Source organism: Manis javanica, chromosome 10 (genome assembly GCF_040802235.1).
Source record: "Manis javanica isolate MJ-LG chromosome 10, MJ_LKY, whole genome shotgun sequence".
Classification (NCBI taxonomy): domain Eukaryota; kingdom Metazoa; phylum Chordata; class Mammalia; order Pholidota; family Manidae; genus Manis; species Manis javanica.
Window position 1 is genome coordinate 53,448,770 of NC_133165.1, and position 27,128 is coordinate 53,475,897.

General features: G+C 45.9%; 1 protein-coding gene across 1 annotated transcript in view; it reads left to right on the forward strand.

Moving 5' to 3' along the window:
* The first annotated feature begins 13,635 nt into the window (after window positions 1-13,635).
* Window positions 13,636-27,128, forward strand: part of GPR139 (G protein-coupled receptor 139) — a 35,646-nt gene continuing 22,153 nt past the window's right edge. Inside the window, exon 1 of the mRNA XM_017650176.3 lies at window positions 13,636-13,924. Within this exon, the coding sequence (XP_017505665.1) occupies window positions 13,801-13,924 (124 nt within the window). The 5' untranslated portion in view covers window positions 13,636-13,800. The remainder of the gene's footprint in view (window positions 13,925-27,128) is intronic.

Genomic DNA, 27,128 nt, shown 5'->3' on the forward strand with positions numbered 1-27,128 from the left:
GCATCTGAAATGGGGCAAGGTGGGGGCTGGAAAGGCACTCTTTTGTAGGACTGATCCTATAACCTGTGGAACCTGATATTATCTCCAGGTAGCATCAGAATTAGTTGAATTGTAGAACACCAAGCTAGCATCAGAGAATTTATTGTTATGGGGAAAAACCCACACATTGGAATTGGTATGAGAATATTATGCACTCTTGTCACCAAAAATCTATGAGATATCACTTACGGTTATAGTTCAATGATCTCTCCATTGATTGACAGGACACAAACTGATCTCAAGCATCTGGGCAACCAGGGCTCTGAAGTCTCAAACTCCCAAACTCTTCTATTCCAACACATGACAGTAGGATATTTTGGGTCAGGCAGAGGTGGCCTGGAATCCTTGGTAGCTAGGTAGTAACTTAAGCACAATGCTTAACTCTTGGGACCTCCGTATAATGGTTCTGGAGTCAGACAACCTGGCTTCAAATCTGAGGTCTGCCACCTACTGTGTAACCACTGATAAATTACGTGAAAGCTCTTTGAGGCTGTTTCCTCACCTGTAAAATGGAGAAGATGATAATTTGATCTGCTTGTTAGAGTGGTAAAGATGAAATTATGTGAGTCACACATTCAACAAATAGTTGCTGAGAACCTTCTATGTGCCAGTCAGATTCAGGTGGTGATAAAACAGACAAGATCCCTGTTGTCATGGAGCTCACAGTGAGATGGTAGGGGAGAGATGATACACATAATGAAAATAACAACATCAAGCAGTGATCAAACTAGAGCTGCTCTGGACACAGAAGGGGAGGTTTGAGCAGAGAGATGAACAACAGTAGAGCAGGGGCAACAGCAAGTCCAAAGACCCTGAGGCAAAATGGAGTTCAGCATGATCATGGAGGAAAATAAAAAGCCAGTGTGTCTGGACATATGATCCAGAGGAAGGGCAGTGCAAGAAGTAGTTGAGAGATGGAACCTGTCATCTACCACCCTTGTTGGTGTTTTGGATTTTACTGTACTTGAGAAGGGAAGGCACTGGCAGAGGTTTTTAAAAAGAAGAGTTCTTACCAGAGTGCTTTCCATTCTAAAATTCATACTCAGGATTTGTTTTAATCAGGTATGCTAAGACACACACACATGGAAATGATAGCCATGAAAGAAGTTATACTCACAGATCTGTAGAAATAGGAGACGTGTCATGCGGGGCCACACAGGGAAGCACAAGGATTGGTCAGGAGGCAGGTGTGGGAGAAAGCAGGAGGCGCCCCAGAGGCTTTGCTGGAGTTCTCAAGGGAAGGAATGGGTGAGGCAGGGTAGGCACACTGAATAACTTTAGGATTGGGTGGTTTGAATAACTGCGACAGGCCCTGGGCTGCAGACGCAGTCTCTAGTTGGCTAGTACCTGGCCCTGGGGTGATTTAGGGCAGGGAGGAACACTGACTTGATTAATGTATGAGATGTGTGCTCAACGAGGGTGATCTGCTCTCTCCAGGAATTAATTAGCCCTGGGATCAAGGCCCCAAATGCCAGAACAAAAGAAAATATAGCCAATAGGCTATCACATAACAAGCTCCCCACAACTGATATCTTTAGTATTACCTCTAAGATGATGGCAATGTTTTCCATCTTAAAAAATTATGAAATAACTATACATGTATGCAAAGAACCAAAAACATAGGAAATCCTCAAAATTTTTATCTTTCCCCTTTGAGCTATAACATATTTTGACATCTTATACTACATTTAGACCAGAAAGTACCCTATAACAGATGGGTTCTGACCTGCATTTTAAACTGAGACCAAATTTCCCATCCATCCTCCACCAACCAAAGCAGCCCTGGCAGCTGATATAAAAAAGTATATTCACCACTGGGGATGTTGCTTCCATGTTTAAACCTTGTGACAGTCACTTAAAAAGCTGTAATGACAAAAGGACAGGGGAAAGTGACCAAGCATGTGTTGCATGTATCCTTTGGGCCAAATACTGTGTAAGGTGCACGCCACTACAATGTTTTGCCAAACACAGTCACAAGAGATGCCACTGTCTCAATGTCGTATCCCCCCAAATTCATATGTTGAAATCCTAGACCCAGGAATTCCACTTGTAGGAATTTACCCTAAGAATGCAGAGCCCAGTTTGAAAAAGACATATGCACCCCTATGTTTATCGTAGCACTATTTACAATAGCCAAGAAATAGAAGCAACCTAAGTGTCCATCAGTAGATGAATGGATAAAGAAGATGTGGCATATATTCACAATGGAATCTTATTCAGCCATAAGAAGAAAACAAATCCTACCATTTGCAACAACATGGATGGAGCTAGAGGGTATTATGCTCAGTGAAATAAGCCAGGTGGAGAAAGATAAGTACCAAATGATTTCACTCATCTGTGGATATACGAACAAAGCAAAAACTGAAGGAACAAAACAGCAGCAGACTCACAGAACCCAAGAATGGACTAACAGTTACCAAAGGGAAAGGGACTGGTGATGGTGGGTGGGAAGGGAGGGATAAGTGGAAAAGGGGGCATGATGATCAGCATACATGATGTAGGGGGTGGGGCACAGGGAAGGCAGTATAGAACACAGAGAAAACAAGTAGTGACTCTACAGCATCTTACTATGTGAATGGACAGTGACTGCAATGGGGTATGTGGTGGGGACTTGATAATGGGGGGAATCTAGTAACAACAATGTTGCTCATGTAGGTGTATATTAATGATACCAAAATGAAAAAAACAGAAATACTAACCCCCAAAGATCATGATCTTAGAAGGTGGGGCCTTTGGGTGGTGATTAGGTCATGAAGGTGGGGCTCTCATGAATGGGATTAACAGATGTATAAAAAGAATCCACACAGAGCTCCCTAGCCCCCTCCACCACGTGACAACACAGTGAGAAGGTGCTAGGTATGAACCAGGAAGCAAGACCTTAGCAGCCACTACACTGAATCTGCTGGCACCATGACCTTGGACTTCTAGCTTCCAGACCTGTGAAGAAACAAATTTTTGTGGTGTATAAGGTACCCACTGTGTGGGATTCTGTTACAGCATTCTGAAAAGACAGACAAGAGACCATAGAGAGTATAATTTTAGGGGTTCCCCAGATCCAATATTAAATAGTACTGAATCACATGGTGAGAGAATTCATCCCTTTCCCCTCATTCCAGTTCCATCAAAGCAAACTCTCAAGTGGGTGCTAGCATGTCTCTAACGCCTCTCTGACACTTGCTAGTCTCCCCTTTCAACAAAGAATAAATAGGCCTTAGACACAGAGCTTTAGCAGGCTACAAAGCTAGCCAGCATTTCAATAACATTGGTTTTACTTCCCGATGATTCTTTAAATGGTTTTCTTCTTAATAGAGCAAGAGAGACTAGTTTGCCTATACATGGCAAAAATTAACTTTAAAATAAATTTCAAACATCTAACTTTAAAAATAGAGGTATTTCTAAGTGAGTCCACTGGAAGACAAATATCATGTTAATAATAGTACACATGGCAAAAATAATGCACATGGTACTCAAATGGTAATTTTCAGGAAACACTGAGTTATTTCTTTTTTCCTATTAGCAACCCAGGGGGGTAAGATGCTGCTTTTCTCTCTTGTTCACATTCAGGAAACTGTGACACAGAGAGACCCAGTCAACGTCACATAGGCCCCTTAAATCCAGTTCCTCCTGGCTCCAGAATTTGAAATCTCACCACAATGACAGACCATGGCATTTGTTTCCAGAGTTAGAAGGTGTCAATTTGGGAAAGCCTCATATGCATTCCTAAGAAGGCTCCAGGGGCCTGAAGGTTTTAGAAATTAGCTGCCAGGTGTATGGCTAGCCTTCACCTGCAGAAGCCTGGATGAAGCACTAAATTCTCTTCAAAACTCCTGCAGCTTCTCTTCCCACAGCATCAGATACAGAGAAGGGCAGAGTGCTACCGGAGGCTGGCATTGCATTGTAAATTGGTCTTTTAGATCAGTAATGCAGAGTCGCCAGTATGACAGTGCTGTTCCTGAGAAGATAGCCTTTGGTGCTCAGGTATCCAGGACATTCTGAAACTTTCCCAAGCAGGACAGCTCATTCCTCTGCCCCCACCCAGCCTGACCCAGCCACTAGATTGCCTGCCTGCTGGTCTCTCTAGCTGCTCTGCTAGTGTCATCATTGCTGCTTGGTGGAACTGGCCTTATCCATACACTGATGAGTCATGCTTTCTGTACATTTCAATGTTTTATCCCTGCAGGGAAGATTCTGGTAAGTACCTTCACTCACTGCTCTTAATACCCTACGCCTCCCTGTTAGGACTATTTCTGAGGCTCTTAAAGAAAATTGAACTTTTTGGCAATTGGAGTGTAGTGGTTGGGGAAAAAACAGGCTCGAGGATAGGGGGATGTTCTTGTAATGAGCTGGCTAGAAAGAATATTCAAATTTTCTCTCATCTTCTAGTTTGACAACTTGAGCACCTCAAATGTTCTAGGTGTGAAACAATGTGTGAGAATTCTTGGCCTCTGAAACTATGTAAATCAAAGAAAACTTTTTATTCACACAACACACACACATGATGTCAACTGTAAGTTACTGTTACTGTCTTTTTTGGAGCCAATGAATGGCACTGGACTTGGGTACTAGAAGTTGCATCTGTGTTCCAGCTCTGACACTAATGCAGTGTGTGACTGTGAACATGTCACTTGACTTCTCTGGACCTCAATCTCTCACCTGTAAACTGAGGAAGTTGGATAGTATCATCTCTCTGGGTCTCAGACACTAGTTAATCCTGGGCACATTGCTTGCTTTTTCTGGGCCATGGATCCCATGTGCCAAATGAGCTAATTAGGCTCTGCCCACTTCACACTGATAATAATGAGGATTAAAATGATAAGATGCACATGGCTATTCTTTGTTAAAAGTAAAGTTTTATCAATTGTGAAATGTTACTGTAATGAAAACAAAGATCACCAGCTGATCAATGCATGTCCTTGAGTTGCTAACAACAGAATCCTTCTGTAACTTAAAAGAAAGGAATTTTTTTTTTCTCTGAGAAGTACACCTCACATCTCTACAGAGCCTTATCTTGACAATCTCTATGGGTTTGGGATTGTTTTCTTTTAATTGTAGTAAAAACATTTAAGATACAATCTACCCTTTCAACAAATTTTTAAGTGTATAATACAGTATTGTTAACTACAGGCACCATGCTGAAGATTTCTAGAACCTATTCATCTTGCCTAATAGAAACTTTATGCCCCTTGAGTAGCAACTCTCCATTTCCTCCTCCCCTCTAGCCCCTAGCAACCACCATTCTCCTCTCTGCTTCTATCAGTTTGGCTATTTCAGGGACTTCCCGTAAGTGGAATCATGAAGTGTCTGTCCTTCTATGACTGGCTTATTTCACTCTGCATCACATCCTCCAGGTTCTTGCATGCTGTCACATATGGCAGGGTTTCCTCCTTTTTTGAGGCTGAGTAATACTTCCTCGTGTATGTACACTACATTTTCTGTATCCATTTATCTATCAATGGATGTTTAGGTTGTGGTCACATCTTGGTGATTGTGAATAATGCTGCTGTACTGGGAGTGAGGAAATTCTGGAAGGCTCACAGGAAAATAGGGAGCCTAGATCTGGGAATGGGCTGAAAATGAGAACCACAGCAATGGCCCCAAGCTGACAAGCCTATATGGTGGTCCCATGGACATGAATGAAACCCAAACTCTTCTGCCCATTTCACTCATTCAAGACACTAAGCGCCAGAAGACTGAATCTAACAGCCAAGTTTAGGACACCTGCCCAACCACCTTTGACTATCCTGAATCAAAGGATGTGGCCCCTTCTGCTTCTGTAAAGAGGTGGCAGGTGCCTGGATTCACTCTCCTGTCGGAACTACATCCAGTGGGAAGGAGCACTCTTCCAAAAGGAAATCAGGATCTGTTAGGAAGTGGAACAAGATTCTGTGTAGCTCCTGGATGCAAAAGTAACTACTGTCCAAACATTGCTTAAATGTGTAAATAATCACAATGTAGCTACCTCAGATATGATTTCTTTTTTTTACTTTCTGCCATTATGTTTTCTTACCTGATAGTACACAGGTACTCTGGTAAGACTGACTGCTTTCCTTCTTTCCTTCCCTCCCTCCCTTCCTTCTGTCCTTCCTTCCATCCATCCGTCTCCTCTCTCCTCTTCTCCCCTCCTCTCTCTTATTTTCCCTTCTTCTCTTCTCCTCTCCCCTCTCCACATCTTTCCTCCTGTCCCTCCCCTCCTCTTCTCTCTGCCCCCGCAACTCACTCCGGTCAGATATCACAACAGGAGCAAAGTGAGTCTGAAAGGATATTGCAGAGTCTCCAGGTCTCTCTGAACTGGAGGAAAGATGGTTTCCTTCATGCCTCAACATCTTGGTCAGTTACACCTCCCTCAGTCTACCAACATGTGTGCTCATGTGCACACACAGGCACAGATCCACATGCACACACACATGTGCATACACACATGTACATGTGTGCATGTGTGCACACAGAGACACACACGAACATATATAAACATGTGCGTGCACATCTGTGTGAACCCACGTGTACATATACATGTGCATAGGCACACATGCATTCACACCTCACCTCACCACCCTCTTCTCAGGCAAAGGCCTCTCCTCACCTACAGTCATTCTTCACCTCCTGGTGAAAACTACCAGGTGCAACTTGGACTCTTGTCTTTCTCCCCCCACCGGACTGCAGGGTAGAGAGAGGCATGCAATTGTGGAAATATTCTCTTCCTGCTCTGTGGCCCCTGACCACCTTAACGGGTCAGTACCAAGCAAAAAAAAGGCTTTCTCCAAGTTCTATGAGTATTGCCATGTGCCTAAAGAACTACAGTGAACCGTCATCATGGGAGTACTGACACGGATGGAGCTTGAGCAGCTCTCCAAGTCATCCTCAACCACAAGCCAAGTTTGTGGAGTAAAACAAACACAGCAGAGAAAAGCAATGCTTCAGTTCTTACTGGAGAGCAAACAACAGCCTGCAGTCAAAGACAAAGTGGTAAAAGCTCTGAGCAGAGCTGGTCAAGGTCAGTGGCAAACTGGGAGCTTCAGGGGAACATCAGATACCATTCTGACAACTTAATAGCAGGGAAGGAATTGTCTCCTGCAATAACTCCAAAGGCTGAATTTGTAAAGAAATGCACCACCACCAGGATATGTTAGTTTCAACAATAGCTTGTAATAACCTATGAAGCTAAGATACATGGCACAAGATATTTTTTCCTCTATTTTACTGTGAGAATATTCAAGGATGAAAGTTGAAAGAATGTTAGTGAAAATTCACATACCCATGACCTAGACTCTACTATTCATATCTCCTTGGCCTAACACATATCTATCCATTCTTCTACCTCCCCAGCAACCCATTTAATTTTTTAATGCTCTTCACAGTTAATGGAATGTAATAGTTTCCTTGACCTCAGAACTTCAGCATGCATGTCACTAACTAGAGTTTATTAATGGTTTTTTAATTTGTTCATGTTCATGGTTCATACACAGATGTTTCTGACAAAAAAAGAAAACACAAGGTTAGGGGGAAGGGAGATGAATGGGTAGAGAATTTTTAGGACAATGAAAATACTCTCTGTGAAGCTACAATGGTGGATATATGTTCTTATATATTTGTCCAAATCCATAGAATGTGCCATACCAAGAGTGAACCCCAATGTAAACTATGGACGGTGGGGTGATAACAACGTGTCAGTGTAGGTTTATCAATTATAATAAATGTACCACTGTGGTGGGGGGTGTTGGTAATAGTGAAGGGTGTGTGTGTGTGTAGAGACAAAGTGTACAGGAAATCTCTGCACCTTCTGATCAATTTTGTTGTGAACCTAAAACTGCTCTAAAAAATAAAGTCTTTTTAAAAAAATAATTTAAGATGAAATTAAACATATGACTTAGCTCTAAGAGAAGACTAGCAAACTGGCATCCAATAGGCTGAACTCAACTTATAGACATGTGTTAGTTTTGCCTGCCTGGCATCTATTTCCATTCCTCCTGTTACATAATTCCAAATTTCCTTTAGATGAATGGTCCACCTCCTCTGACAGCTCACGTGGTTTGGGAACTGACCCCTTTTCTTGGTTCCCTCACTGGACCCATGAGATGAGCTGGGCAATCCGTGTACTTTTGGTTGGTACAGAAATCCAGCTCTGACTAGTCAGTCTGCTTGAGATGGGCAACCGTGAGTCAAGTTGATCCATTGAGAGACTTTCCCAGGATTGTTACTGAAATTCTCTTTCAGCTCAGGTTACTAAACCAATAGGATAAATCCAGGGATGTTGGTGTCCATAGTTTATGATGTAAGAACCTGTTTAAGAATGCAGCTAATCCAAAGTGAAACAGAACCACTGATGAGAAGGGACAGGTACTTCTTGCTCCTGGATCCAACCAGGCCTAACAGCCAGAAACTGCTGTGTTTGTCAGTTACAAAAATCAGTATGTTTCTTTTGAACAATTAAGCTAGTTTGAGCTTTTTTCTATCCATTTCAAAAAAAAAAAGTGTCTGACTAATACCCAGTTAGTAGGAGCTGGGCTGGGATTCACACCCAAGTCTGGGGGCTGGGCCTTGACTGTGAACAGTCGTGCTACACACCCTACAGTTAAGTCCTGCACTGAAGATTCAAAGAGGACGGAAACTGCCCTGCCTGCACGGCATCCTGAATCCAGGAAGTGCAGGAGGCAGGTAACCCCTGAGTGAGGCTCCATGTGGTCAGTGACATAGAGGAGAGAGTGCGTCAGGGGTGCAGTGGGAGGTGCCAGGTAGGAAAGGTTTAGGTGAGGTGAGCCTTAAGAAGAGTCTTGAAAATATGTGGAGAAACTAGAGGACAACTTACCCTCTCATGGAAGGTGGGAGACAGAGTGGGTAAGTAGAGTCATCCTAGGGTGCTCCAAGCCCCCATTTCATCCACCCTCCCATCCAGAACAATCTCAGTCAAAGTCAGTATGTGTGTCTCTCTCCCTATTAATCTGTCTGCTCATCTGTTTCTCTGTGTCCCCCCATGTTTGTCTCTCTTTTTCTTTTCCTCTCATCCTCCGTGTGTTTCTCTCCTTGCTTCTGTGTCTATCATTCTCTCTGTGTCTTTCTGCCACTCTCTCTGACTCTCTCTCTGTACCTCCCTCTCCCCTTCCCCTTCGTTCCCCGCCTCATCCCTTCATGCACTGAGTCTCCATCTTCTGGGATGCAGTCCACCCATCATCAATACAGCCCTGGTCCAAGCCACCATCATTTCTCACCTGTCCAACCTGACAGCCTCATAACTTGTCTTCCTACATCCATTCTTGCCTCCCTTCCATCAATCCTCCACCTCCTCCCCAAGAAAGCAAATGTTTTAAAATGCAAATCTAATCATGACACTACCCTGCTTAAAAACAGGGACAAAAACAAAGCTCCTCTCCACAGCCTACAAGGCTGTTCCCAATCCCCAACCATTCATGCACCGACCCCAAATCCTTGCAGCCCAGCCTCCTTGGTCTTCCAGTTTCTCAAAGAGTCCTCCTCGTTCCCACTCCAGGATCTTTGCTCCTGCTCTTTCCTCCCTCTGAGATGTTGTCCTCACTCCCTGTTATCCTCACTCCCTGCATATCCTTCATTTAATTAACCCTCCTCATTCATGTCTAGGTTCAAGTTCAACCATCGCTCCCTCAGAGAAGACTTCCCTGATTGCCAGACCACACTGGATCTTGTTGGGAACTGCTTTTGCATTCCCTTGACTTTTTCTTTATAGCATTTATACAAATTTATACTTGTGTGTATGTGTGTGATTGATTGATTTGTGCATATCCCTTGCACATAAGACTCAGGAAATCAGAGACCAGGTCAACTTGAAAACAACTGTATACCCAGAACAGTGACTAGCACACTCTTCCAGTTTGTTACAGTCCCCACCACTTTCTATTACCTTCCCAACTCTGAGTTAAGTGTTAGTCATAATTATGTACATTTGTGCTGCTATATTCCTTAAAGAATTATTCCTTCAGAGAAATTCCACTGCATCTATCAAAGAGTAGAGAAATGGACAGTACGCCAAGTCTAAGTGTTTCCAGGAAAAAGGGGGGACAGCACATTTCTTTACATAAGTGAAGAATATACAATAGTCCTGCCTCACTCATTTATTACCTACCTGCCTAGGCTTATAGGCATTTCAGTTTGCAACTCTCTCCCCTAACATTCTCCCTCTATTTCTATTATATTTATTTACTTATTCATTTAAGATTTATTTCTGGATATTACCTGGCATTGTTCTTGGAGCTGGGGATGCAGCAGAAGACAAGGTAGATGAAGTCTCCACCCTTGTGTCACATGGAACCTGCATTACATTGTGTGACAGTTTTCTGTTGTCATCTACCTGTCCTTTCAATAAACTAAGCTTCCCCAGGGCTTATGACACAGCCTCTGGAGCCTGATTGCCTTGGACCTAATCCCAGCAAGTGACCTAGAGCAAATTACAAAACACCTCTGTGCCTTGGTTTCCCCACCTGTGAAATAGGGCTAATAATGGCACCTTTGCTCCAGTGTTATCATGAGGATAAAATGAGTTAAGACATAGCTGTCTCATAATAAGCTGCCAATAAATGTGAACTCTTATTACCCACCTCTGTACCCCTAAGTGGGACCTGCTTTATGGGTGTATGACCTGTGCAATCACACAGGGTTGCACACTTAGAAGGGCTCCATGTTTGGTTTAATGCTCTGCTGCTGTGATCTTGAAATTCTTAATTTTTTAATAAAAGGCTCAGTGTTTTCATTTTTGCATCAGGCCTTGAAATTATGTGACCAATCCTGATCAACACCATTAAAGGTCCATTAAAATCTGTTTAAAGTATGAATAAGTGAATGAATATAGCCAACCACAGTTGTAGGCTCTAGCATGCTCTTGTCTTATAGAGTCAGGCAACTGAGTCAGCGCTTGAGCAAAATTAAACAGACTGTGCTGTTACTCATCCTACCCCTTCCCAGGAACCAAAAGCCTAACCTGGGCCCTTCCAAGTTCTTCTCATCCAACCACCCATTTCCCAGGAAGCATGAACCTTGACAGGCTGCCAAAGTTCCCAGTAGGGCCAACAGAAGACCCCATCCAATTCCTGATTCTCCAGATTGTAGTCTGTACCCACCTGTAGTCTCTCTTTCCCTGTTCAGCATCCCTGGAACAGGGCATACCTTGGTCCTTAATCCCCATTTTACAGATGAGAAAAATGGAGTCTCAGAAACATTAAGGTCTGTCAAGATTTCCCAGGCTGTTCCTCTGCCCACCCAAATTTTATCAAGAATCTCTAACTAGAGCTCCAGAGTGCAAACCACACAAATCATTTTAGAGTGGCTAGGCAGAGATGATACTTACATGCTAAATCTGAAGCTGTGCCCGACTCCAACCCTAACAGCTGAGATCGAACAGCAGAGACAAGCAAACATAAACTCACCTCCCAGTGCCCTGCATACCCTAGGTCACTGGTGCCGGAGTCTTTCATTCTCTCCATATCTACCAAGAGTGTGCAACATGCAAGCACTATGTAGGAGCTGGTGATGGAACTGTGAACAAAACAGATGGAAGGTCCTCCTTCTGTAAGAAGGGAAAGAGACAGGAAACAAACTAAATAAGCTGTGTATGGGGGCAGATGAAGTGAGCATTTTAAAGGGAAGGGGCGGAGATTTCAATTTTATGTAGGATTGTCAGGAAAGCATTAGTGGGAAAGAGACATATAAGCAAAGACCTGAAGAAGGTGAAGAAGCAGATTAATGCAGCTTTCTGGAGAAACAGCACTCTAGGCCAAGGGAATAGCCAGTGTAATAGCCCTGAGGTTTTTATCCCTGACTCACCATGTAGGGAGACCTGAATAGACTGGGAAGCTCAAATTGCATACACCCCTTCCCCAGCTCCAGTTTCACATTTCAGTCTAGTTTTCCTGCAGACAAATCTAATCTATCGGTTTTGAACAATTATTTATTGAGTTCTACAACAGCACTGCTTTATTTATCAATGCAGTGGGGCTTGGGGATGTTTTTTGTTTGGAGTGGTCACATTTAAGCAAGGGAATTCACAACAAAATTTCAGTATCTAACTTGGCTTGAGATTTTCAGACCTGCACTTACTGCACCCACATGACTCTTTGGAATGACCTGTCTCTTTGGGGGGCCACATGTCCCCCTGTTCACCACAGACCCAGCCAGGCCCAGCAGATCCCTCCCTCAGGCAGGCTGCCTAGCCCTAAAGGCCATGGCGTTTGCCCCCAGTCCCACTACCTGCCTGGGGGAGCCCCTAACAGTGATGGAGACTGGACACATCCTCACTGGGCATGAGGCCCAGGGTCCCCTCCATCTCGGAAGACCTGGAAGAGGCTGGGGAAAGCCAGCCAGTTCCTCCTCCCTAGGAATGGATGTTAGAGGAGGGTGGGGGCCGTCAGGGAGCACAGAAGGGTCTTAGGCTTCTCTGAACCCGTCACCTGTTTCTGCATTGGCAGCTGCTAAAGCCCGCCCCTGGAAATGCCTCTCCTTAGTGTTTCTACAGGGTCTTTAGCTCTTTCACACACTGTCCTGAGCCCCAGACACACTTCTTTCCCTTCCCAACTCTTTTGTGGTCCCCAGAAGAGCTGCCTGCAAACTCTCCATCCACCTACCCTGAGGAGGAGGTGGAGTGCCCATTCACCCAGCTCTCCAAGACCGCCCAGATCCCACCTACCTTGCCTCTTCTACACCCATCGTCCAACGCTAGACCCTGCCACCCCTCCCCCAGGTGACTCCCACACGGCCCTGTGGGCATCTGTTTAGAACTGTCATGTGAGTATGGGCTTTGTGCATGCTGAGCAAGCCCCTGCGTTCACGTGTCCAGATGTGAGATGAGAGGGCCGCGTGCCGGCGCGGTGAGTGTGTGCACCCGCAAGCCGGGGTATTGTGTGTCTTTGTGTGAGCGTGGGTGAGTGTGTGTCTGAGTGGCTGCAACAACCGTATTCCTGACTGAGGGCTCCGGGTGGCGGGCTTCTCTTAGCCAGCGTGCATTCCCTTCAAAGGCACTCCAGCCCAGGGGCAGTCACCTCTGGTCCCCGCCCCCCCACCCAGAGAACACAAGCAAGCACTCAGACGCACGCACACTTCCTCTCAAGCCCAGCTCTTCTGGTGGGGGAGAACCCACAACCTTCGAGCATCTTCTCCCCCACAGCCTCCCCTCCCCCAACGCCCTGGGTGGAGAATCCTCCATGTGGAGATGGACTCGAGGCACTGGCGAGGGGGTAGAGAGGTGGCTGGGAGGAGAGGCGAGAAAGGCCACCTGAGGTCACGCTGGAGGAGTAGGAGCCGCTGCGGGGCAGGAGGTCCCATCCACACCACGCCCCTCCAGCGGCGGCTGGTGTGGGGTAACCTGAGCCCACCGCTGTCTTCCTCCGGGGTTCCGGGTCTCGCTCCCTCTCATCTCTGGAAACTGGCACGGAGAGAGGCGGCGGGGACCCCCTCCTCCCTGCCTCCCACCCCCTGCGTCCAGGCAGTTGCTGATTGGCCGCAGGAGCGGTGTCCCAGCCCCCGGCTCCAAGGCGGGAGCCGAGCGGCCCGAGGTGGGAGGCGCGCAAACGGGCTCCGGGAGCCCCTCCCGACTCCCTGCTCCCTGCGCCCTGCGCTGAGCTGCGACTCCGGCCGGGCAGGTGCGGAAGGAGCAGAGGGGACTTCGGCCAAGGGCAGAAGCCAGCCCTGAGGGGAGAGAGGCGCTGCTGCTCCAGCGGCCGCTGCCACCGCCGCCGCCACCAAGCCGGCAGCCAGAGCGGGGCTGGCAGGCCGGGCGCCGAGACGAGGGGAGCGAGGGGCGCGCTCATGGAGCACACGCACGCCCACCTCGTAGCTAACAGCTCCCTGTCCTGGTCCCCCGGCTCGGCCTGCGGCTTGGGCTTCGTGCCCGTGGTCTACTACAGTCTATTGCTGTGCCTCGGTTTACCAGGTGAGGGGCTTGCGGAGAGGGAGGGAAGCCAGGACCCCAAGTGCGGAATGACCCTGACCAGAACCCCCAAGCCTATTCACCGTCTCCGTGCCAACCCCGCCACCGCTTCTGAAAAAGTTTAAGCCTTAAGGGCAACTGCGGGCATTTCCAGACTGGGCGGAAAGGAAGTTGCAGTGGCCTGGCCGGGACTGTGCATGCGTGTGTTTCACGAGTGTGAGCAGCAGCCGATAAGCAATGTGAGTGTGGATTGGTGTGAGTGTGCCCGTGGATTCGAGCGCGTTGCTGTGTATTTGTATGCGCATCTGAAGGGATCCACTCCCATAAGGGGTCCAGTGGGGGTCGTGTGTGTGACCCGACTGCTCCCCCTGAGCAGGGGGCTTCACGGGGTCTTTACTTCTCCTGTGGCCCCCATGTCCACCACAGCCCAAGGGCACCCCTACCCCTCAGAATGTCTCCACCTGATCAGAAATGCAGCTGGAGACCATGACGCTAGGCATTCTTTTGCTGGGGCCGGGGGCGCTGGGATGGAGCAAGTGACGAGGACCTGCTGATCCCGAGCGAGGAACGGCTCTCCTGGGCGAGCTAAAAGGGGCCAGAGGAGACCTGGGACCATGCCCTGGCCAGATCAGGCGTACAGCGACACACAGGGGCTGCTGAGGCCGCCACTTGAGGGGGTCATAGTCTCCTTGAGGACACACCTCGCCCCCTGGCTTTGCCTCCCAGTCCACCCATCCTGGGGAGCTTATACTGCCGCAGATATCTGGCTAGTCCCACATTTTAACATCCTCTAAGTGTGGTTGATACTTGCACTGAATTCCTGAAGAGAGCTGAGCGGCTACCTGCTGGTTGTGGGAGAGGAAAAGGGGGTTTCTTCAGGCTCCAGTTTGAGTTGGCTCCTTCTTCCAGACAGTCTCTCAGACAGTGTCTGTGGCAGAAAGATTCCTAGAGTGATGCAGGTAAACAGGGGAGAGGGACAGAGAAAGAGAAAGAAAAAAATCCAATGTACAGCCTACAATGGTAGCATCGTTTACCCTGGCATTCAGCATCCTGAGATCCTGGGAACTTGGGATCAGAAATTATGGATTTCTGAGAGCCTTACTGAGATTTCCTTTCCAAAACATTCCACTTAGTAGCCAGGGCCACTGGCAAAGTAGTTTAAATACCCACTCCTCCCAAATTTGACAAGTGTGAGAAAGGGTAAGTTTACAAATGCAGTGCCTCTCTCCCAGTGAGTGATGGGGCTTTTATAACTAACTAATCGCTCCAGCTGCCCTGGGAGAGATGCTCAGTGTCTGAGGCGCCTGCTGGGGCAGCAGCACGTGTCCTGTATCACCTAGCTGGAACTGGTTTCAGTCTGGTGCCTACTGCCCCCCGTGCACCTGCCTGACCCTCTCCCAGAGCTCCCTTGCGGGGAGTGAGTTTTTAAGAAGGGGTTATTGGTGACACTTACTGAACCAAAGAAGTGACAGGCCCCCGTGTCCTATCAGCCCTCACATCAAAATGTACTTGACCTCCTCCATCTCCTCTGCTGACTGAAGGAGCCACTCTCTCTGACTTTTCTTCTGAAAACCCTTTAAGGGACAGAGACATAAAGAAAGGGGCAGGCTCCAAAGGTCCAGAGCAGGGACATGAGGATGGAGAGAAGCTCAGACCTTCAAATACCTCAAGGTGGAAGTCAAGGTACCTTACACCTTCATGGCCTCACTCCTGTGCCAGCTGGGGCTTCCCTTACCCATAGCATTGGTTCCTATTGTATGCTAGGCATGGTGCTGGACACAGGCTTTTCAAGGCTGAGCCCAGGACGTGGAGACTTGAAAGACAGAGAGATTGAGATTAGAACTAGGAGGGTGTTAAGGTGTTCATAGGCTCACTAAGAGTCATGGGTACCTACTGTGTGCCAGGTGCTAAGGAGGTACCAGGGGGACCCCAAGACTGTTAGGGTGCAGTGCCTGAGTTCAAGGCGCTCATAGGTGGAGCTTGCAATGGATGCAGAAGAACCAAGCATTGGACAGGACAGGCTTGTAGGAAGATCATGGGCTGCTAATGGTTTTGTTAATGGCTTGCAAGGTGGTTCAAAGGTGAAATCCTTAGGTCATTCTCTTACCACCATGAGGACAGTCATGGCCTAGTGGCTAAGAGTGTGGACTGTAGAATGAAGCAGAGCTGAGTGTTCACATGTGGATCTTTTAAGTCTGTGCCTCAGTTTCCACCTCTGTAAAATGGGCATTTTGAAAGTAGCTACCCCTGGCACTGGGGCGAGAGGTAAAGATGTTGACAAGGTGATGGTCTGCGTTAAGCGCCCAGCTCAGTGCCTGACACACCGCACACTGATTGCTGCTATACTGCCAAAGCTGTGGTCGCCAGGAAGCTGACTGGGTTCTAAGGAGGAGGGGGGCTGCTCAACCCCGCCAGGGAGCCAGAGAAGGGACTGGGAGGCACACGGAGAGAAGCACTTAGCTTAGCACTTACTCTCTTGCTGAGCTCACTACAGTGTCCCCCTCCCCACCCCATCCCCCTTCAGCAGCCAGTATCAGCAAACCCTCATTGCCCTGCCACTGACTGAGCTACCTGGGTGTGAAGTGACAGACCACAGGGCTTGGTAATACTGTTGAAAACTGAGATTTTAATTGAAAAACTTTTCCTGGCAGTGGACTTACCCCCAATTCCAAATTCTTGCCATGGTGGATGGAGACATGGGTGACAACTGAGGGATGGATGGGCAGCAGCTGAGTGTTTGGCAACAGGGGAGCCAGTAGCAAGGGGGAAGCATGCATGTTTCTTCCCACCTTCAGTTTCTAGAGGGAAAGGAAGACCTTGGGAAAAGTCCTGTGCTCCAATCTCCTGCCTCTAGGAATTGCCTCAGACAGCCTAGTTTAACTGATGTGGTGTGGGACCAAGGGGTTCTAATGTGAAGTATGGGCAGAGCTCTGCCACCTATCAATTCTTAACCTTTCTGTACTACACTTTCCCCACCTATAAAATGGGAGTAACAGTAGTACCTACTGTCCGCACAGGTAGTAAACAGTAAAAAAGATGATTATGTAAAAAATGGCTGAGCATAGTGCCTGGACTGTGGAAAGCACTTATCACTCAGTGCCTTCCCCAAGCTTTTCCTGGATCTTCTCCTATATTAAGTGCTTATATCATCCCACTGAATCACCACCATGTCCCCATGACCTGGACATGTCTGTAAGCCGATTTCACTGATGAGCAAACAGATCCAGAGAAGTGGAGCGTCTTGCCCACAGTTACACAGAAACCAGCATGCAAACACCTGCTCTTCCCACTGCATCACAGTGCCTTCATCACAGCCAGGAAATTCTTTTAACTAACCTCAATCCTTCATGCTGTGTGCTCAGTGGAGAAAATTGGTGTCCCAGCTGTTCCTGAAACTCCATCTCTTTCTTCCTACTTTTGAAGTTAGCAAGCTGTTTCTAACTTTTCAAAATGCATACAATAAGCTAGCAGCTAACAAGGTAGCATAGGGGACACTGATTGGGCCAGCTGGGACAAGATAGTACAAAGCAGAAGGCAGTGCAGTAGGACAAGATGAACCTGAATGCCCTGGGGAAAAGTGAGGGGGAGGAGGATGGCTGAACCCGCCTGCTAAGGAAGGAGCAGCCGAAATTAAACTGAGATTTGAAAGGTACTTTTAAAATTTTACCTTCTAAAGATGCAGCAGATTTAGTTAGGGGAAGTGAGGTGAGGAAGATGATAGCCTGAAAGCACATGCCACCCAGCAGCGAGGAGCATGTCTGCAACCAGCAAGGGAGGGTGATGCCCGCCTCAGAGGGCTGGCGCAAGATGAAAGGAGGTGAGGAGTCTAAAGCCTGGCAGGTGGCTTCCACACATGGTAGCTACTGTTCTTTATGACTAGAGGTGGAATAATGGTAACCAGTGAGCTGGACTGAGCCCTCCAGATGTGTTCTCTTTTACCTATAAACACCTTTGGGGAAAATGTAACAATCAGGTAAGAGTACAAAGTCTGGAGTTGGACCTCTGGGTTTTGAGTCCTGCCTTTGATACTTATAAGCTGTGTGACCTTAGGCAATCAACTTTAACTACTCTTTGCCTCAGTTTCCCCATCTGCAAAGTGGGGAAATATATGATAATAATGGTACCTACTTCACTGGGTTGCTGTGAGAATTCAATGGGTTAAGCACTTAACATAATGCCTGGCACACAGTAGGCACTCTGTAGGTCATTTCTTCATCATTTAAAAAATTAGGAAAAATTCCCAACTTGTTTTATGACACCAGCTTTACCCTAATATCAAAACAAAACAAAGACACTGAAAGACAACTACTGACCAACACAAAAATTCTCAATAAAATATCAGTAAATCTCATCCAGGAATATGTAAGAAAGGTAAGACAGCCAAGACTAATTGGATTTTTCCCAGGAATGCAAGGGTGGTTCAATGTTTGAAAATCATTCAGTGTGACTCACCACTGAAAAGGAAATCCATATGATCATCTCAATAGATCCAGAAAAGGTATTTGACAAAATGCAACATCCATTCATGATAAAAATTTATCAGACTAGGAACAGAGAAAGAACTTCTTTAACCTGATGTAAGGCATCTATAAGTAACCTATAATTAACATCACATTTAATGATAAAAGACAGAATGCTTTTCCCCTAAGATCTGGAATAAGGGAAGAATATGTGCTCTCACTACTCCTATTCAACATCATATTGGAAGTTCTAGCCAGTGCAATAAGGCAAGAAAAAGAAAGAAAAATATACAGAAGGAAAGAAATTAAATTGTTTCTATTCACAGATGATATCACTACCTTCATAGAAAATGAGAAATATTCCATAGAAGACCTCCTAAGAACTAGTAAGTGAGTTCAATATGTTTGCAGGACACACTGTTAATATGCAAAAATGTATCTCTATATATTAGCAATGAACAATTTGAAATTAAAAATTGGGATTAAAAAAAATACATTCCCAAGTTCCCTTGAAAACTCAGGAGAACTGACATTAGGCTCATATTCCCAGAAGGTGGCAAGTGGCTAGAGCTGAGGAATAGGCTGTTTTTCCTATGTAGCTGATTGTGTATGTGTGTGCATTAAATAGCTAATGACATTCATATTACTTAAAAACCTAAAAATATAAAAAGGCACATATTACAAAAATCTCCTTTTCACCCCTTTCCCCTGGTGTCCATTTCCCAAATCCACCTCATCATCACCACCACCATATGGGTAACCAGTTCATTACTGTCTTATTTATTCTTTCAGAGTTTTTTTGTGTATACACAAGCAAATATGAATAGAGGATTTCAACTCTTCCCAAAATGAGCACATTATACACACTGTTCTACATTTTGCTCTTTTTCACTTAATATGTTAATCATCCATAACAGTATATATGAAGCTTTTTATTCTTTTATGAAGCTGTATAAGTATTCCAATGTATATTTATACCATAATTTATTTCCTGTCTGCCCTTTCAAAAGCAGCTACATGCTACAATTTGAAACAGTCTCTACATGTTATACCTAATTTTCCTCTGCAACCTGACCAGCCCCTCTTTGTGCACATTTGGCCTTAGGATCCCCATTATAACAGTGGGAGAAGAGCACCATATGAGGAGTCCTGGATTCTCAGTGTGGCTTTGGCAATAGCTCACTGTAGGGGTCTGCCAAAGGCCCAGGAAAGCCTGGCTCTGCTCAGGTAGCCCAGCTGGAGACATGGCCCATAGATGGGACACAAGCACAGACCAGTGAAGTAGCTATGTTGGAGGGTAAGCTCTGGAACAAGGGGTCCAAACAGTAATTTTGTAATCCTCACTCATGGACAGTTTCTGTAGTGATCCCTGATGTCATTTCTGCTTTGTGAGACTGTGTAAAATGCATCGGATTGGAACTGAACAGACATGGATTTGAATCCCGTGCCTTACCTATGTTTGCTGTGTGATCTCAAAGCAAACTCTGAGCCACAGTTTTTATTTGCAAGAAAGTAGCCAAATTCAGCAGTTAAGCAACTGGTCTCTGATGTCAAATTGCTTGGGTTTAAATCCTGGCTTCCCTATACTTACTAGTCTGACCTTGGGCAAATTTCTCACACTCTCTGAGCCTCAGCCTTCCCATCGACGAGATGGAATAATACCAATCTCATAGGGTTGTTCTGAAAATTAAATAAAATTGTAAAAATACTCAGCACCATTCTTAACACTTATTTGCTTTCACATAGAATAAGAGTTTAGTAACTGTTACTAACCTTCTGTGCCCTGCATTATCGTTGTGGCAGTTTGAAATAAAACATGCAAAGGGTTCTCAGAGTCCATCGAACACTGTAAGAGCTCAATAAACCGTAACTGGAATTATCTGTATTGTCTTAACTTGTCAACATGTTCAAGCCTTTTAAATCCCTTGGAGCCACACACTGCTTTACACATTTTTCCATAAATGCATAATTCCACTCAAAGTGCACCCCCCAGAAGTGAAAGTCCATGCCCAGGCAAATGAGGGAAGAATGATCCAATGTACTAGCAATCCAGGCCATCACAAGCCTAAGGAATCTGTACCTCAAAGAGAATTGCCTGGGGTTCAGTGTAACCTCCAGAAACAATATCAGTCCAGACCATGAAATGTTCTTCAGCTAAAGTTGATAAAAAGACTGGCAAGTACCACCAGTAAGATTGCCCTGCATGCCACAGCCAGGATCATGAAGAGAAGCCAAGCAGAGAGGCAAACACAAATCCTGCCACTGAATATCCATGTATATCCTAAATATGTGGGCAATGCCAATACAGATGCCAGCCCTGCAAGGCCACCATGAAATGCTGGGAAAAAGGGAAGGCAGGTGTCTTGAATTTAAAAACCTGCAAGAGGCAGTCAGATAGTGTAAGTTAACAAAGTGGACTAGTTTATATAAAGAAATGCTTCTTACCCAAAGAATCATGCTTCCCTGCAGTTTTTCTGAAAACATGTGGCTCTTTTGGTCTCTCTCATTTTCCCTCAGTGATAGACATATGTACCGAAACCCTTTCACTATCCCTCAATAACTGCTAGCATTTATGTAGTACCTCCTATGTGCTAGGGATTCTTCAAAGAATTTTATGTGCATTAATCATTTAATTCTCACGACACCCCTTTGAAGCACATATTATCATGAGGCCTGTTTTTCGGATGAGAACACTGAGACCCTTACCCAAGGTTACACAGCTAGAGCAATATTCAGTACTACTGCTCAGACTTATTGTAAGGAAATGGCAGCACATACTCAATGACAGCTGACAATCGACACTCAGACTGGGTGGAGAGGTGGGGAGACAGACAGCAGGGAGGACTGGAGACAGGGAAAGTCAGATAGGGCCTCCACCACTCAGCTTTCCAGCCAATCCAGTGTTGCCAAATTCTTCCCAAAAATCTAGGAATCCAGACGTTTATGTGAAATGTCCCGATGTTTCAGTGTTGACAAGAAATTCAAAACTTTAAAGAACACTACGCGAGCTGGCATTGTGTGAGCCAAATCAAACATGTCTGGGGAGGGTGGCACAGCAAGGAAGACATGATTCTGTAACATCTTCCTATGGTGACAGATAGTAACTACACTAGTCGGGGTGAGGATTTAAGAACATGGGTAACTGCTGAACCACTGTGTTGTATACTTGAAACCCATATAAGATTGCATATCAACTATACTTCAATTTTAAAAAATCAGATATGTTCAACTTAAAAGATTGTGTGTTAACAGATAGAACATCATTGAAAATAAACTTATAGGAAAAAATTTAAACTATTAAAAATAATAGATACTTGAATATAGTAGTTTACTGGCATTATTTGTGGCAAAAATAAAACACTTGGCTAAGATCATCTGTTTAGTGTTGTTAAATCCTAAAAAACATGAATAGCCAATATATATTAAGTTTTGTTCAATAAGTAAATATTGTAAGTTCAACTGGAGATGTATTTTAGGGAAATCAATACTTTAAAAGATGTTGTGACAAGATAAGTGACTAAAAAAGTTTCTTCTCTAGTAAAAATTTTGCAGTAAATTAAACATCAACTCAAAACAAACAAACAAACAAACATATCTGTAGCTTGATACAGCCCACCAAGCTGCCAAGTCATAAACTGCAAGGACCAAGAAATGCCAAGGGGGTCATAGTGGGTGGAGAATAATAACAAGACACTAGGAGGAGGAGTGAGGAATAATATAGATGGAGACCCAAAGAAATGTGTGGCTGAATAGGAAAAGCATGTCAACTCTGGACACCAGGGATTCAGCATAAACGGGAAGAAAAAACTCCAAGAAATACCACAAATTTCATGTTGACAAATATCTTGGAACACACATCCACCATTTTTCGGAATGGGAAACACCCTTAGAACCTGAAAGCCTGGTGAATTAGGATGCAGGCTCAGTGGTCCCCGGACCTGGGTTCAAATGCCAGCCTCACAGCTTCCTATTGTGGGGCTCTAACAGGTTGCATGAACTTTTCTGAACCTCAGTGCTCCTCTCTGTAGAGTAACAGTGCCCTTTCTCACAGGGCTTATGCTGTGGACAAAATGAAACAACTCATGGCTAGCACGGGGCCCAGTACCTGCCATTTCACAGCTGCTGTTTTTTGATGAGTCTGAGCACCATCATTTTATAACATGAGATGTCTTATATCTTCTCTCATGAACTGAGACCTTACCCTAAATCAAAGAGCTAGGAATTGCAGAGTCTAAACCAGAACTTAATTTTCCCAACTCTTATTTAGTTCACTTTCTACAGAACTATACCACTAGTAGTCTCTAAAGAGGAAGCAAAGGGGGTGGGGACACGGGGAAGGCAGTATAACACAGAGAAGACAAGTAGTAACTCTATAGCATCTTACTTACTACGCTGATGGACAGTGACTGCAATGGGGTATGTGGTGGGGACTTGATAATGAGGGGACTCTAGTAACCACAATGTTGCTCATGTGAGTGTGTATTAATGATACCAAAATAAACAAAGAAAATATATTTATATAAATAAAAAAAGAGGAATCAAAGGGGTAGATGTAAAGGAGAGGGAGGCTGTGGAATTTAAGAGCTCAGAGTGAGCATATGGGTTTGATGGGGTGGGGGGGTCGTTCTTGTTTTATGTAGGATTTTAGATGGTGCAAGACTGCAGCATTAAATCCCTTTTCAGTTTTCTTAATCCTTCTGATTCCATCAAAGAGAAAGTCTCCTCTTGGTGCTAGTGTGTCTTTAACACCTTTTCAGAGGTGCTACATTTCCCTTTTTAACAGACACAGAGCAAGCCTAGGGCTCAGCACCTTGGCAGGTGGCAGTTCTCACTAGAATTTAATGTAGCCCTTGTATTGCCCTTGCGTTTATCTTTGAGGCAACCTTCTGTGTATCGTAGGGAAGTGGGTTTGTTATCCAGCATTGTTTTATATCCATGCTGTCCAATATAGTAACCACCAGCCATATGTGGCTATTGAGCACTTGACATTTGACTAGAGCAGCTGCAATCTTTTATCTTGTTTCATTCCAATTAATGTACAATTAAAATATGATACTCAATTCAGTTAGTGAAAAGTAACTGTATACTTGGAACAACTTGGGTCTGTGAATCTACTCCTGCACATTTGATGACATCTAAACAGAGAGCAAAGATTTCCAGTGCAAATTTAGCATCCATAGATATGCTCAAAGGATAAAACACACCACCAGATTGTGGACAGTTATATGAAAAACAGTTAAATAGCTCATTAATAACTGATATTGTTTGATTATACTTTAAATAAACATGGCTAAATAAAGTACACTGTTAAAATTAATTTCAACTGTTTCTTACTTTTGTAATGTGGCTGCAAGGAAAAAAATGAGATTCCATATGTGGCTCACATTACATTTATATTGGACAGCAGTATTATATAAAGCACAAATTTAAGAAAAAAAAGACAAATTACCTTAAGACAAAATGTTTAGTAACAGGACAGAGGACTACAGAACATGTCAAGTCATAAAGTTAATTGGCTGATCACTAAAATCTGGGGAACACTGAGCTAATACAATACTCTTGATAAAGAGCTGAGGCCCAGAGAGGACAAGGAAGTTCCCCAAGGTTACACAGCCAATTATGGGGTGGCCTTGGTGCCAAATCCTTCAGATTCCAAATTGAGAGTGTTCTGGCTATTGCAGCAAATAACCCTGCCGTCTCCACCCTGACCAGGGGAATTGTAAAGGAGGTAGGGTCTGGGCATGGGGAGGATCCCAGTAGGATTCAAAGGGAGGGAACTTCTCTGTATGGACATCGCAGGATCTTGACTTTCTATGAAGTGGAAGCAGGATGACTTGGGCATCTCTCAAGTTAAAGTCATGACCAGCTGAACTAAGAGGATGGTAGGGCTTTTAAACCCAGCATACGTTTTGTTTTGCTCCCAGTGGAGAAGGATGAGATGAGAAACCAGAGAGCACAATTAGACCATTGTTTCTGCACTCAGTGATATGTGTATCCATCCATCCATCCATGTGCCAAGATTTGCAAAGCAGCAGGCACCATGCTAAGAGCCAGCCATGCCCCACCTTTGTGCTCATACGTGCACACACTGGCAAGACCAGCATGGTCAGAATCCCGAATAAATGCCATCAGTCACCTGGGATGCAATCAGGAGGGAGAGGCACATGGCAATAGGAGGGCTTCTCAAGGGGGTCTCACCAGGATGTGGAGGCCAAGGATAGCGCCCTCAGGAGGAACAACTGAAACCTGAAGGCTGAGGAAGGGCAGCTGGAAGGAAGAGAGTGAGGGGAGCGAGCAGCACCCGGACCCTGAGGCAGGAGGGTCCTGGGCCTGCAGAGCAGGACAGAAAGAGGGTCATACTCTGGATGCCAGAAGGCAGGGTGGGGGTCAGGGAAAACGTGGTATGAGATGCAAGTAGAGAGACATAAGACATTCCACAGTGTGAGGACTGATGGATACACCGACGACTTCTTTTCCACCCACCTCATTTGCCAGAATGTTCAGCTGTAGGCAGAGCTGCGGCTGATGCTTTTCTGCCACAGACATTTCTTATCATTGTCAGCTAAGTGCCAAGAAAACCATCAGCCATGTCACTTTAACTGAGGTCCTCTACACAGACACGTACACGCACACACAAGCACCCGGCCCACAGTCAAGGATATAGAATAGCCTGGCAATTCTGCTGTGGCTGCAGCCCTTTGCTTTTAGCATTCCTGGCCTCACCATGGTTCCGCTCCAGAGCTGCTGACAAGAACCATCATCTGCCTCTTGAAGGAGAAGCAGCTTCCCTGGCAGGTGGTAGAGTGGAGCACTCCCCAGAGAGAGAACTCGAGAGATGGTGCCATGGGCATGCCTTGAAGGAATCCCAGGGCCCACATTCTTGACCCTCACAGAGCATGGTTCCCTCATCATGTCCAGGACCTTCCAGAGCCCCACTTCTCTGGGCCAGACGGCCTCAGGGAAGTAGGCATACCTGGGTTTGAGTCCCGGCACTGCAGCTTGGCCAGCTGTAAGGCCTTGAGCAGGTGATTACCCTTTCTTTGAGCCCGCTTCCTCATCTGGGAATGGGGTGATAATGACAACTTTATTAACTTAGCACATATATATGGAGCCACCCCTTTCATATGCCAGGCACCCTTGCAGGCACTGGGTGAAAGGCAAAGCTGCATGCAAGGGGGACCCTGCACAGGCATACGAAGGGGATGAGCAGTAAACAAGTCAACAATGCATAAACACCACCAGTTTACATACTGATACACTCTCTCAGGCTAACAAAAGATGGTATAAAGTGATAGGGAGCTACATTAGATGGAGTGGCCAGGAAAGGGCCCTCCAAGAGCTGATGCCTGAGCTGATTCTGGAATGATGAGCAGAAGCCGGTCCCGGAAAGCTCAGGGGAAGGGCATGGCAGGTGGAGGGGCCAGGAGGGCAAAAGCTCAGAGGTGGGAATGAGCTGGCACCAAGGCAGAGCAGTGGCTGGAATATGAGCAAGGGTCGGGTGCTGGTGGCAGGAGACAGAAGTGCACTGGGTGGGCCTTTTGGTCCTCAGTGAGGAATCTGGATTTCACTGAGTGCTGCAAGACACAGGAGCCTTTTAAGCAGGTGACATGACCTAATTTGAGTCAAAGGTCCCTCTGCTTCTGTGAAAAGAACTGTTGGAAGGTGGTCAAAGGAAAAAGAGGAGGTCACTGCCTGTGAGGGATCTCTGGGCTGCGAGGATGGAGTGAGTGGCCTGCGGAGCAATGGATTCAGTGCCTGGCACACGGAAGGAGTGTGGATCAAGGGTCCCATTCTCAGCCTCTCCGCTATGCTCTGTCCCATGCATCATCACTTCCATGTCCAGGTAAAGCAGCCAGAAGAAGGGAGTAAGCCAGTGACGCCCTCAGACATCAGGGACGTCTGGGCCTGGCCCTCTGGGGGACGCGGGAAAGCACCCATGGCCAACCGAGAGCTGTTGTCTCAGCTGTGGCAGTGGGCAAGCCCTGCTGTCGGTCGTGTATCAATTGCAGGAGTCCTGAATTGAAAGCAAGTGCCTGGCAAGGAGAAAGGGGCCACCTTCAGCACTGTCATTTAACACGTGAACACGGTTGAGTTCTGGCCAGCACGGTGGAGGGACACTGTCACCACGGCGGCACTCAGTTCTGAGGACCCAGGGCTCAGCAGGAGGAAGGGAGCAGAGCCCCCAGGGTTGAGGTGGAGACTGCAAGAACACCGTGGACACGGGCAGAGAGCTCATGGAAGAGGGAGGGAAGTGGTTGCCTTTTGGATCTTCTCAAAACACATCTTCTGGGCCAGAAGTGGAAGGCTCTGGGAAAGGAGAGGACTTTTTTTTTCTTACTCACTGTCAGCACCAAAGGCTTCCTTCACACAGCTGGTCAGATGCGAGCTGTCTATCATCCTTCTCAGCTGCCCTCATTTCACTTCCTGAAGAGGCCTGGACATGGGGTCCTCGCCAGCCAACAGCCCACAGCTCACAGGAAACTCAGACCCCTCAAGATGTGAGAGAAGCCTGTTGAAGGTTTTCTTTAAAAAGCAGCACTTCCCTATCAACATTCAGAGGCTGTCTCATAAAAATTCAGATTTCTCATAATTCTTGGGAAATTTTAAAGTCTGTCAAAACTGAGCCCTCCCTGACTGTCAAGGGCCTAGAACTAAGTAACCATGGCCTCCGTTAGGGGGAGCTGTGCCATCCAGCTCATCACAGTCCACATCTCTCCCTATTACATCCCCAATGCAAAGATTATTTT